The following is a 12,776-nucleotide window of genomic DNA, read 5'->3' as shown; positions in this document are numbered from 1 at the left end:
CACCCACCCATCGAGATTGCTACAAACACCAGTAATGAATCTGGCGAGATGGTGGACAGGCAGGCAGGCCAACAGCCGAGGGAACACACATTTTGTGCATATACTTGTGTACGAAATAGTGACCTGTCGCCGCGAAGGGGTTGCTGTTGACTTGTCCTTGCGCTATGGCGACGTGCGACCAACGACATTTATTTAAATCACAGCAGCCTCGCAAGCCGATTGCATGAGACACGCAATCTTCCGCTGGCTGTCTGATGGACAACCAAAAGGGCACACACACGCACAGAAGATAGTCAAATCGAGTGCGCAGCCAACTGCTTTGTGGCGGCGTTTACGTAAATTAATTCCTCACCTCAGACAGTTTGAAGGGTGCGGGTTGAGCGACTGATTTCGCATTATTGCTGTTGTAATCATATTTAATTACAATGAATAGAGCCGTTGTTCATTTTTAATCGCCATTGCTGCCCTTTACCTTCATCTAGCACATTGCTGTAGCGACATAATGATACGCTTTCAAACTGTGCAAAATTATGTATATTCCATTATTTACCCTCAATTAGATTAAATATGCTCTGGAGCGTAGGTTGGGCTGCGGAAAAAAAAGTTGGTCGGGTGTTTCTGGCGCGTGTTGCAAGGTTGTTTGTCATTGCAGAAAAAACTGAAAGTCACAATATCCTTTCATAGTTGTTTCTTGCATTTATTTGAGTGTATTCTGTTCGCTACTTTAATTTTTGTTTTCGTCGCCATTGTGGGTTTGTTGTATTGCCGCCACGTGTCCGAGCGTCGTTCTCACTACACTGCTTGCTGATTGCTCCTTTCCTGCTGCTCATTCCCTCTCGTTTGACACTCTAGTACGCGGCATGTTATCCTATTTTGTAATGCATATCCCCTTAGTGAAGTATGAACAAATTGACCGCATCAAGTTGATCACGCATATTGTAAGTAGCGGCGAAGGGCAGCAGGATGGGAGTTCAGATTGGCACAGTGTTTTTCGTAAGATTGTATTCAGAAACGGCCACTGTGGCTGAGTGGTTAGAGGTGCTTACCACCAAACGGTAGTGCCGATAGGGTTCGAGATTGAGTGTTGATTTTTTTTAATTCACGATATTTTTCAAGCTAAATTTTTATTGTTGTTTTTCTATAAAAATATTATCCAAGCTTTTGTCAAAACCAAGCTTTAACCAAAAAATGGTGTGCTAAAGTGGGGCTGAATTTAAATCCAGCAAAAACCACTGTAGGACCATTCTCAAGGAAATATAAACTTCACGGTCTAAAAACGATTAGGCTAGATGAAACCAACATTATGTACCAAAAAGAGGTTAAATTCCTGGGAGTGATTCTAGACCAAAAACTACTCTGGAAAGCACACGTGGAAGAAACTGCGTCCATGGCTAAAAAAGAGCTGGGGATCCACACCAAAGATACTGAGATGGAATCCACACGACGATAGTATGACCCTCGGCCATCATGTGGGCCGATAGAACTGCACAATTTGCAACAATGAAAGCGCACTCCATGATACAAAGGCTAACATGCGTATGCATAACTGCAGCCATGAGAACTTGTCCAACCGCATCCTTGAGGGTTCTCTTAGATCTTACCCTTCTTCATATTTACATACAGACTCAGGCGAAAAGAGCTTTACTAAGGATGACTGGTACCAATATCGTTGCAGACGAGTTTCTTAGTCGTAGGAAGTTGAATCTTCTTACGCAGAAGTGCCCTGAAATTGCAATACCGAGGGATACCATGCATCCGGGGTTCAGCTTTACAAAGAGGTTCAAAACTTATATGAGTAATAAGCAGAGCCGGGCAGGCATATCCGAGAAATATCGGATAAACCAAAACATGATTACCTGGTACACTGATGGCTCATTAACCGAAGAGGCTACCGAGGTTAAGATACTCGGAACCCATGGGAAAACATATGTATTTCCATTTTCCAGGCTGAAACATACGCCATAGAAAGGTGCGCGGATTTTAATATCAAGCGAAACTACCGGAATCAGAACATCGCGATCTTTACTGACAGCCAAGCGGCTATCAAGGCCCTCAGATCTTACCAGGTAACATCTAAACTGGTGATAAAGTGCCTCGGCAAGCTGAATACTCTTGGCCTGATCAATCGAGTTTGGGTATAAACTAGCGAAGAAAGGTGCATCAACCCCTTTCATCGGCCCAGAGCCCTTTTGTGACTCAGGAAAAGGGGCACTCTCTGCCCTTGTCAAGTTAGAGGAAGAGGCTCAAAGAAATCGCTACTGGGATAATTTACCAAGTCTAGAGCAGTTCAAAGCACTTTCAGGAACATATAACCTGAACTGTCTTAAGGAATGTACGAGCTTATCAAAGAATAAGTTAAGAATTGATTTAGGAGTCCTGACAGGACATTATTGGCTGAACTATAACCTGACTAAACTGGGATTTTACTCGCACGAGCAATGTAGATTTTGCAGGACGGATATCGAGATTGCACAGCACATCTTGGAAGAGTGTCCTGCAATGATGCACAAACGCAAAAGACACCTAGGTGAACATCTAATAACCAAGGGCGAAGTGAAATCCGTAGATTTAGTTTACATACTAAAGTTTCTCTCGGATATGGGATTAATAGACACACTATAAATCCGTAAGGGGGCAAAATATAATAATATATATAGTAATAATAATAATCTGAATCTTTAGAATATTTTTGGGTATTCAGTTACGTAGCCCATGCAATCTTAGTCCAATAAAGTGCAAGTTTAAAGCGGTTAAAAAATCGAGTTTATTTTTATATTTTTTTGAGGCGGCAGTTTCGGTTTTTTTTTTATATATATACATACATAGATAACAAGTGCAGTTTAAAAACGCCGAAATTTTGTTGTGAACGGTCTTCCGTATTCCATTTCATAAGAAATTCATACTTGTATGGAAAAAAGAGCAAACATATTCTAAAGAGTCAAATTTGCTGGATTTTTAAAAAAATTTTATAATGCTGGCAACTTTGATTTACATATGTATTTATGTATATGCTTTCGGTTAAAGCTTGGGCAATATTTTTATAGAAAAATTACCAAAAAAATTTAACTTGAAAAACATTGTAAATATTAAAAAAAAAACCAGCACGTGGTCACTTGTTTGATTTGTAATAGCTATACCAACTTTCAATTTTCTACTGTAACCAATACAGGGTGCCCAATGACCTTGAAATGCGCTACTTGCTCGCTGCGAAACTGGCAAAAATATTGGTGATTTTTATAAAAAGCTAATGTTGCCATGACATGTGAAGCTTCTGGTATTTTTTAGATAATTTAAACTTGAAATGTTCTTTGGTTGCTTAACCAATTGTTTGATTAATACATATACATATGTACACAATACTGCTAGAGTAAAATATACATATATATATAAATTTATACTTAGAAACGTAAAGTTTGGTACCAGCACCTCTTTCGGCAAGAAGAAAAATTTTGGAGGGTGTCCCAAATCCTGTCTCGGAAAAATCTTTTTTTTTCTACCACTCTAATGTACATATTAAAGAAAATAAGGGGATAATCTCTCCCTTCGACACCATATAAACTCCTGGACTCACATTAAACAAATTTGGCTACAAAAATACGGAATCTCTCCGAGCAGTTCAAGGCAAAAATTGAAGAAAAAGTGACTCACTTTCTTCGAAGTTCTTCGATCTTACAGCTACATAGCTTTGACCACCCTTTTGTATCATTTGTATGCTCCTCCGCAAAGGAGAGAGGCTCTGGGGCAAGTTACCACACTAGAAAATTCATTGAATGCCAATAAAAATAAGAAATGATTTCCTGAAAAATTATTTAGCTAAGTTTCAAACTTATCTTGTACCGAGTGTACATACTTTCAAATTAAAGAGAGATACGATTGTACCAACTTTTGCATCCCTGTAGCACATTGCTAATTGAACAGCTGACTGTATGTGAACACCAAAAAACGGTAGCTCAATTGACTCAATTAAATTTCTGTCTGAAATTAGTTTTATTTGTATAAAGTTTTGAAATGTTCCTAATTGATTATGTAAATTAGGCATCATTAGGATACTTCTTATATAAAATTATAACCGCCATGCATAAGACGTACAGGCTTTTTTGGGAGGAAATAAGAATCAACAATTTTGTACGCCCAAGTATGTAGACATTTTATTGTATTCTATTATATATTGTTTAAAAATGAATTATATTTTTATAAATCATACGTTTTTGACAAAAATACACCATAGTAAACTCGACGGCACACAGTGTGCTTTTTGAACACGCCGAATTAATAGTAGCGCTTTCGACAGAATCAATATTTTGATATGAAACAAAATGGCTTTGAAAGCTAATGTAATTGCCTTTGACGGAAAAATATTGCCATTGAGTCACAATTATTCCTTGACCTTAAGAAAATAGGTCCAAAATTTTGTTCTTCGAAAAAAAAACATTCCCCAGCGCTTTCAGGGATTATGAGTTGAAAAACGAGTTAAAGGAAAACTTCAGTAGCATAGTGCTCGACAGCGGGATCATCAACAGAAAGGTACGACGTGCCTATGATCCCGCCGCCTGGCCTACGCAGAGTGCCATTAAAACCTGTCTGCTTGGACTCCGGAAGATAATTACAGACTTTTATTTTATACTAGTCATTGGGCCCTCTCGACCGCTTAAATGAGACTGCGTGCCACTCAATACAAAGCTAAGGGTCCCTAACCAACAGTATCAAATTTATCCAAAATTCTTAATGGCTTTAATAAAACACTTGCTTTGTTAATTTTAAATTTTGTTTGTCCTCTTTACTTTCTTTACACACTGTTCCTGCTTTAATACCCAAATGTTTTGCTTGTGTTTTGTGCGCGTGAAAGCGTGTAAAATGCATGTAATCATAGTCAATAACAACAACAAATTACCAAATCTACTGATAGCATCTACAACAATAACATCATTAACAACAACTACAAAAACAACGCTTATAAAATTGTCATTAAGCATTTAATAGTTGCGTGTCGGCAAGTTGGACTTACAAGCCCTGTGTCAGTAGACGCATCAATAACCGACGGCGGGCGTCGAAACTGGTTTGCTGTTGCTCTTGCCATCGCTGCTGTTGCATAAGTAAGTAATATCCATGAGATCCTTTAGAGAATGCTGCATTTGGGATTGGTGTTGGTGGCGGTGGTGGTGGTGGTGTTGCAGTAGATGTGATTGCTGTTTGTGGTTTGGGTGACGCGTGTCAGTCGGCTCATCATTCATTCAGCCGCCAAGATGCCTCATTCAAATGCCTTTTTCGCATCACCTCTACGCAATTTTCCCATAAGCTTACGTGGTAATAGAGGTTTTTTCGTGGATTCCGTTTTTGTTTGTGGTATACATTATGAGCAAATTTTAAAACGATTGCATGATAAGAGTGACACTCGTTTGTGGCACAATCGACTCTCCCACCACGCGGCGGTATGTAGTACCGATTGGAGGAAACCGAGAAATTTGATTTTACAATTAGTTATGTCACTTAACTACCCTTCTTGATTGTGGCTATCTATTAGGTTGGGTTAGCTTAAACGGGCAGCTCTGAGAAGAGTTCACTCGGAGGCCAAAGCGGCCCATTGCGATGCCTATCCCTACATGTCTTTGAACTATTTTGATTCTCTGGCGAATCCTAGCAAACCTTCGAGTGGAAGTTTCCCCAAAGTATCCCGGCTCTCGAAGAAATCGTCCTAAAAACATGGGGCATTTTCCTCGGAGTGCTGGACACTCGCAAAGGAAGTGCTGGACGGATTCTATCTCCTCCTCATCTCTGCAGCTTCTACAGGAGTCGTTATGCGGGGCTACGAACTAGGTGGCCATATGGCAAATGGTTCAGTGCCCCCATTATGTTCCTGTGAGAAGCCTACCGTTTGGATTTGAAAGCCTTAATAAACTCCTTGTCCTTCGTTCGTCAAACCGTGGCCAGAGCGAGCACGATACCATGCAGGTGTGCAGATTTTCCCACCTACTGTTGGTGGCTGCCCTGGTAATTCTCTCGTCTTTTAAAAATAGCTTTCGATAAAATTACATGATTTTAAAACCGACGGAAAACAGATTTACAAATAAGAGTGTTTTGAAAAATCTGTCTTCCAGGAAAATCGGTTTACAAGCGAGCGCATTCCGAAAAAAAATATTCGAAAGTTTAAATTTTTTCCATATTCCGCGGGATAAGGTTCAAAAGCGTTCTATAGGCTTTATGTAAACCTTAACTGTCGCTGGAAAAATAGAAATAGATCTAATCTGGCCACAACCACAGTCGTCGCGTAGCCCGGTCTTCGCCAAAATATTTATCTACATAAGAGTACGTGTTAAAATAATTTGACGGGCTATAAGATAGACTGTCGTTCCGATCTTTCGAAGTTGCGCTTGGAAACCACCCTCATTGTGGAAGACTTTTAAAATATTGAGTTTTAAAATTTTGAGAAAGAAAACCTTAATATTTTTGATTTTTATTTTATGGCGCATTGATAAATTTTGTCTTTTTTTATGTTTTTTTCAAGACTTTACTCAGAATTTTCGTGGGGTCAGGCTTACTTAGAATTTATTACAGACTTTTTGTTAACTGCGGATACTTTTCTCTTTTTTTTCGGGATCTGTAGAGACTTTTCATAACTTTTGTTTTTGTATATAAGACTTTTCAAGACACATTATATTTTTTATTTATTTATTTAAACATAAAACTGGTTGTACAAGTAAGATATTTGTGAATCTTTTAAAGAACATCAACTTAACTTTGTCGATATTTTCTTGGGACTGTGTTCATTTCGGAATTTTTTGAAATTTTTTTTTGAACTTTTTCCAATTTCTCGAGACTTCTTCATTTTTTTTTTCGGAGATTTCATTAGTTTTTATATATTTATTTCTGTTCAGAATTTTCGAGATTTTCAAGTGTTCTTTTAAGTCTTTTGGTTTTGCCTTAAAAGATACAAAAAATATTAATCGGATTTTCTTGTTCTGCACAGAAAAAAAGTATCTAATAAAATAGAAAAAATAACAAGATACTCCTATAGTTTTTTGTTAAGAAGGGGGGAGATCTTTTTAATAAAACCAAAAATAAATATTCTAGTTTTTATAAGGATGCCCAATTAAATGCTAAAAGTAGTCTGCGGCTATCTGTCCTCGAACCCGAGATCTACTGAATGTCAGTTTACGGCTCTACCTATTCAGCTTCTGTGGACGCCTTGCCGGCACTATTCTATTTTGATAATATGAATTACTTGTCATATGGAATTTATGTAAAATGAATTCAGGAAGACTTTACGTAAAATTAACAAGTAATTTTTAGCAAACAACAAAACCGACTTCAATTCTCATATAAAAATTTAAGATTATCGTTCATTTCTTTATCATCCAACGAAATATGCCAAATTAGTATGGGATCAATGAGAAATGACTGGCGTGCTGTTTTGGACTCGGCCAAAATCGCTTAGGCGGTTACAGCGCCAAATAAGAAGAAGAAGAAGTATGGGATCATCTTCGAGGTACCACCTTTCATTTAAAAAAAGAATATAGAAATCGGTTAACATGGTCCAAAGTTATGCGGTAACATACTTAAAAATTAAAAATTAAAAAATATTCCGAAGAATTGATAACATTCTCCTTTTTTGAAGTCGGTTAATAAATATAAAAGGGTAGAAAAAAATAAAACATGCAATTTTTAAGCAAAAACAAAACGAAATCGACTTCAAGGCTTATATAAAAATTTAGGATTCGGTGAATTTTTTCATGATCCAATGATCGAAACAAAAATAAATTCATTGACTACTTTAAGAACATTTGCAAAAATAAAATCAATAAGGACTTTAAATAAAATCAATGAGGAATCTCTTCGGAATTTTATAAGTTTTAAACCGGCTTCAAAAAAAGGAGAAGGTTATCAGTTCGTCGGAATATATATTTTTTATGTATGTTACCGCATAACTTTTAAAATTACCTTTTTTTGTCTATTTTACCCCTTTAGCCTAGAATTTTTTCCGAGAGACAATCTTTTTTTCCATACGTCCTATTTTTCTCTGTGTAAATGATAAGTCAATGTGTAGTTCACTAAACTTCGTTTTATTTTTAACGGAACGGTCTCAGAAGAGAAAATGGCGCTCATACAGTAAGAACTCTTTCTTTAAGTCTTAGCTAGAGATTCTCACTGTTTGTGTTTGCATAAACTTGGTTCACAAAACTGCTAATCGATCGTCTAATCAAGTAAAAAATTGTAGCTCAACACATTACAAAAACGCTCCTATTTACATATGTACACACATACATATGTTTGTATGTATATTCATACGCAGGTACTTAGAAGACGACTAAATAATACAATTTTATTCTTTACGTGCACTTGCTTATCATTTCGCTCTATTTATTTACATAGTTTTTGAATAAATATATCTCTTTCTAAATAAGCGTTGTGTATTCAGTTTTCGATCGAATCGCCGCGCGTCTAGTAGCACAATGCGAGTGTTCCTCGGCATATTAGCTTTGGCCTTAGTCATCACTATCATCACTTTGACCGTTTCAAAAGCGATCCCAACAGATTCTCCTGTAGTTAATATATCTGGGCAAGGTCCAGTGCGCGGCAGCTATGATGAAACATTATGGACAAAACAGCAATTTTTATCATTTCGTGGCATACCATATGCGGAATCGCCAAGTGGAAAGTTGCGCTTTAAGGTTTGTTTCTAGAGAGCATGAATTAAAATGCGGGAAATGTAAGCAGTGTTGAGTGATTGCTAAAACCAAATGCATAAATAAGTGTAACGGCATTAATTAAAAATTCAAAAGTGTAAATATTTAATTATCTAATGCAGTCTAAAGTTGCTTGTTACCCGGAAGTATGTATGCACATTGATGCTGAAGGACTGAATTTAATAAATTTGTTTCTTCTAATGTGTTTGTAGCCATTAGTGGTGGCAAACTATCGATGGCACTATCGATACTATCGATAGGGTTTTTTTCACTATCGATAGTTTTTCAAAACTAACGAGTATTTTCACTGTCGACAATTTTCCAAATTTAAGACACAAAAATGGCGAATGTGCATCGTATAAAGCGGCAATACTTCTATATAAAAGATTATATGGCAACTATGTTGGCCTAACGTCATCAGCAGAAACGGAACCAATTTACAGTAAAGTAGCAACGAAAACCTAAAAATGGCATGCTGTTTCTTAAATTAAATCAATTAGCTTTAGAAAGAAGAATTCGTAAATATGTTTAGTTTTTTAAATTATACTTTCATTATTAAGGTAGGTCCTTATGGTCTTTAAAAAAATATATTACTGCAATGGGGGTGTATTCATAGTCAAAATTAAGTTAGTACTTAAAGTTAGTTGTACCTTTTTTACATAATTTTGGATGGATTATCTGTTAATCAATTTATAACCAACTTTAAGTATCAACTTAATTTTGACTATGAATACGTCCCTATTAGATTTTTATATTTTTTAAAATAGGCGACTATCGATAGACTATCGATAGTTAAAACTACTACTACTACTACTACTACCCACTATCAACAGTCGCGACTATCGATAGTTTGCCACCATTAGTAGCCATAGCCAAGCAAACGAGTCATTAAGGAGTCCTATTTGGGAGCCTTACTCTCATAATGAACTCATTTAAGAGTCCGAAGTGTTTCCCTTCCTCCGAAGATCGACTTATATGAACTTAAATTCATGCTTCGAATGAGCCTCAATATGAGGGACTCTTATTAGCCTCATATATCGATCATTTTGGCCTCTTTTAAGAAAATTTTTGGCCTCATATACGAATGATTTCACACTCATTTTGATGCTCTCAAACTACTCTTATTGGCCACTTTCGGACTCTTATTTTGGGGAGTTCTTTGAGTTTTATTGACCTCATTCTTTGACTTTTATTCAACTCACTATAGAGTCATATTTGCAAAGGCACTCAGCAAAACTGTTTAGATAAAAATTTCGAATATCTATTGTTTTTGTTTTGGCAGAAGAAAAGGGTTGAATAACACTGGTTTACAGCAAAAATGTTCTATGGATGTCACTATCCAATTCCTATGTAAAATTGATCGGTGATTCCGAAAATCGAGTTAATTTATTTCTATAGATACGTTCTCCATATATTTGCAATTTACCGTTATTCAGCTTAAAAAAGAATGATCCCACTTAATCTCCCATATCCTACGAACCAATTGAACAATCGTATAATGAAATATGGAAAATGAAAGCCAATGAAATTTTCTACAAACCGTATGTATCTACATATGTACATACATCACCTTTTGAGAGGCCTGATAGTTTCTAAGAAATTATTTAACAACACTTTAAATTTTTTTAATTGTTCATCAAAAAACAAAAAATCTGGAGTTATTAATTAATTTCTCACAAACTATCATTATCACTATTTATGCAGAATTTCATTGGCTTTCATTTGCCGTACTACGATTGTTCAATTAGTTCGTAAGATATACATGATTAAGTGGAACCACTCTGTTTTTAAGCTGAATAACGGTAAATTGCAAGTATCTCGAAAAGGTAACCATAGAAAAAATTTGTTTTTAGTTTCACTTTTATTTCAACATATTTTGATTAAAAGAAAAATACTGATAAAAATAAAAATTTTCATAAAAACAGGGTTGAAATCTTGAAATTCCTGCCCGTAGTTTGTTTGTAAGTCAAATATGAGTGGCATTGTGCTACTATGATATCACGGCCGAGTAATCATAGCCAACTTATGTACAGTAGTCGAAAAAATTATAGCCGCACCAAATTTTGACAAGTTTTAAAATATTATTTTTGTTGTTATTTAATTTCGGTTAGTTTTTTATAGTTCGTTCTTTACCAACATTCGTATAAATACAAGTTTTTTACATAGCGCCTTTGCAAGTGGACTGCTCAAATTTGGAAACATGAATTTCCACGGGTTTTGTTAAAGAACGAACTACATTTTTTTTTTAAATATAACAAAAGTTCAATAACAACAAATATAATACGTTAAAACTATAATTTCAGAACCCCCTTGGCCAAATATTTTTTTTATTCCGAAATAAAAGTCCTTTCCGGATAACAAACAAACCGCTTATACAAATTAAACCAGTTAGGTATCAAATGAAAGAGGACTTCAATAGCTTTAAAACCTAAGCCACCTATTGAAAAACATTTAAATAAAATATGTTAGTTAATAACCATAGAACAAACTTTGGGTCAGGTATATGAATTTCTTTAGTATTAAATTATAAAAAAAAAAATATAAGGAGAGGTGGTAACCTTCGTTCGTTATTTTTGTTTAAAAGCTATTTCAGTCCTCTTTCATATGATACCAAATTTGTTTAATTTGGATAAGTGTTTTGTGTTTGTTTATTATACGGAAAGGACTTTTATTTCGGAATAAAAAATATTTGGCCAAGCTTAAGTCGTAAAAAATAACTGTTATTTTCGGTCCCTGGAATATTGTGCAAGAGCACTGATAAAACACAGAATAAAGGATTAAAAATGAATTACAAAAACTAAAATCGAAAAACGCTGATGACGTTACAGGTTCTCCATACTCAGAAAGAACCAAAGGAATGAGAATGAAGAATTCTTTGGAAAAGAGCGGTGTTTAAACAACGATCTTGCCATGATGCTAGATTGTGAAGATGAAAGTCAGAAGTATACATTAGGGTGGTCCAAAAATGCATGTGAAAAAGTAAAGTCGAATTTTTATGCTCTCACCCCCTAGGATTATTCTATACCATTTCTACGAAAAATTTCATTTTTCCCATATAAAAATAAATGGAAAACTTTGAGCGCATTGTGCGACCTCTAAATATTTTTTGATTTCAAAATAAAAAATGGGGGTATACTTTTTTTCGATATAGAATAATCCTAGGGGGTGAGAGCATTACAATTCCGACTTTACTACATTTGCAGCCCCGACGCAATTCTCAAAAAGTAATTATTGCACCTCCAAAAAAATAAATAAATATAACTGAAAGACCTCTCAACTGACGCAGCGTCAAACGAAAAGAATTTACCATTTCGTCAAGTTTAAAGTTTTTCAAGTTTGTCACCTCGAGCGAGTAGTTATTTGAGGCGCACCTTTGATTTACGACCCTTTAAGAAACAGGGCTGTAAACCGAAAAGGCAACAACATTACCTATTTTTTAATAAAAAGTTTTTATTAAATATAATGTTCCAATTTTTATATTCATGTACTAAAAAGAAACATAATAAAAAATTACTACCCTTTCCATTTTTTATTTACCTAAATCAACTAATTTACTCACCTGAATTATTTCTTAAAAATACTTGACATCCGCATTCGCATCCGCATCCGCGGATGTCTAAAATTCCACATTCGCAACATTCCTAATAGGGAGGTGGGCGCGGTTACTGCCCGATTTCAAAGACTTTCAACATATTTCTTAGTTGGGCCTTAAGCAAGGCTACTGAGATACAGCATTTCACCATAAGTTGGCGGGTCACGGTCATTTTCCAAAAATTTCATAATAATATTATTTTGTAGCAAAGTTCTACTTCACATACTAATTTTTAACAATTTCTACCTAATATTTACTGAAATATCACAGTTTTTGCATTAGCCCAAACAAAAGACAGCAACACAAAACAAGGCAACCAGTCCCGCAATAAGCCACAGCAGCAAAAGTCGTAACAACACCCGACAACCTCTTCGTTGCCATGACAACGCAACATCGCACAGCAACAGCTGCACGGCCCCGCATCAAGCACACAGCCTATTAAAGGATTTATGAAAATTTTGTGGAAGGATCTCCAAATAAATGTAGCATATTCCAAAATGGGA

General features: G+C 35.7%; 2 protein-coding genes across 3 annotated transcripts in view; both read left to right on the top strand.

Annotated features, from left to right (window-relative positions):
* LOC118739292 (protein phosphatase 1 regulatory subunit 3B-like) overlaps positions 1–12,776 on the top strand; it is a 337,433-nt gene that overhangs the window by 171,931 nt on the left and 152,726 nt on the right. The gene's annotated exons all lie outside the window — the stretch shown is intronic.
* Positions 1–12,776, top strand: part of LOC118739287 (COMM domain-containing protein 4-like) — a 149,638-nt gene that overhangs the window by 34,007 nt on the left and 102,855 nt on the right. The window contains exon 3 of one of the 2 annotated variants that reach the window (XM_036470528.1): positions 8,400–8,666. The exons of the other annotated variant lie outside the window; for it this stretch is intronic. Within the exon in view, the coding sequence (XP_036326421.1) occupies positions 8,400–8,666 (267 nt within the window). The remainder of the gene's footprint in view (positions 1–8,399; positions 8,667–12,776) is intronic. 2 annotated transcript variants of the gene reach the window in all.

This window comes from Rhagoletis pomonella, unplaced genomic scaffold (genome assembly GCF_013731165.1).
Source record: "Rhagoletis pomonella isolate Grant_MI unplaced genomic scaffold, Rhpom_1.0 Rhpom_scaffold_00005, whole genome shotgun sequence".
Classification (NCBI taxonomy): domain Eukaryota; kingdom Metazoa; phylum Arthropoda; class Insecta; order Diptera; family Tephritidae; genus Rhagoletis; species Rhagoletis pomonella.
The sequence above is the reverse complement of the archived record's forward strand: the minus strand, read 5'-3'. Positions and strand labels throughout refer to the sequence as shown.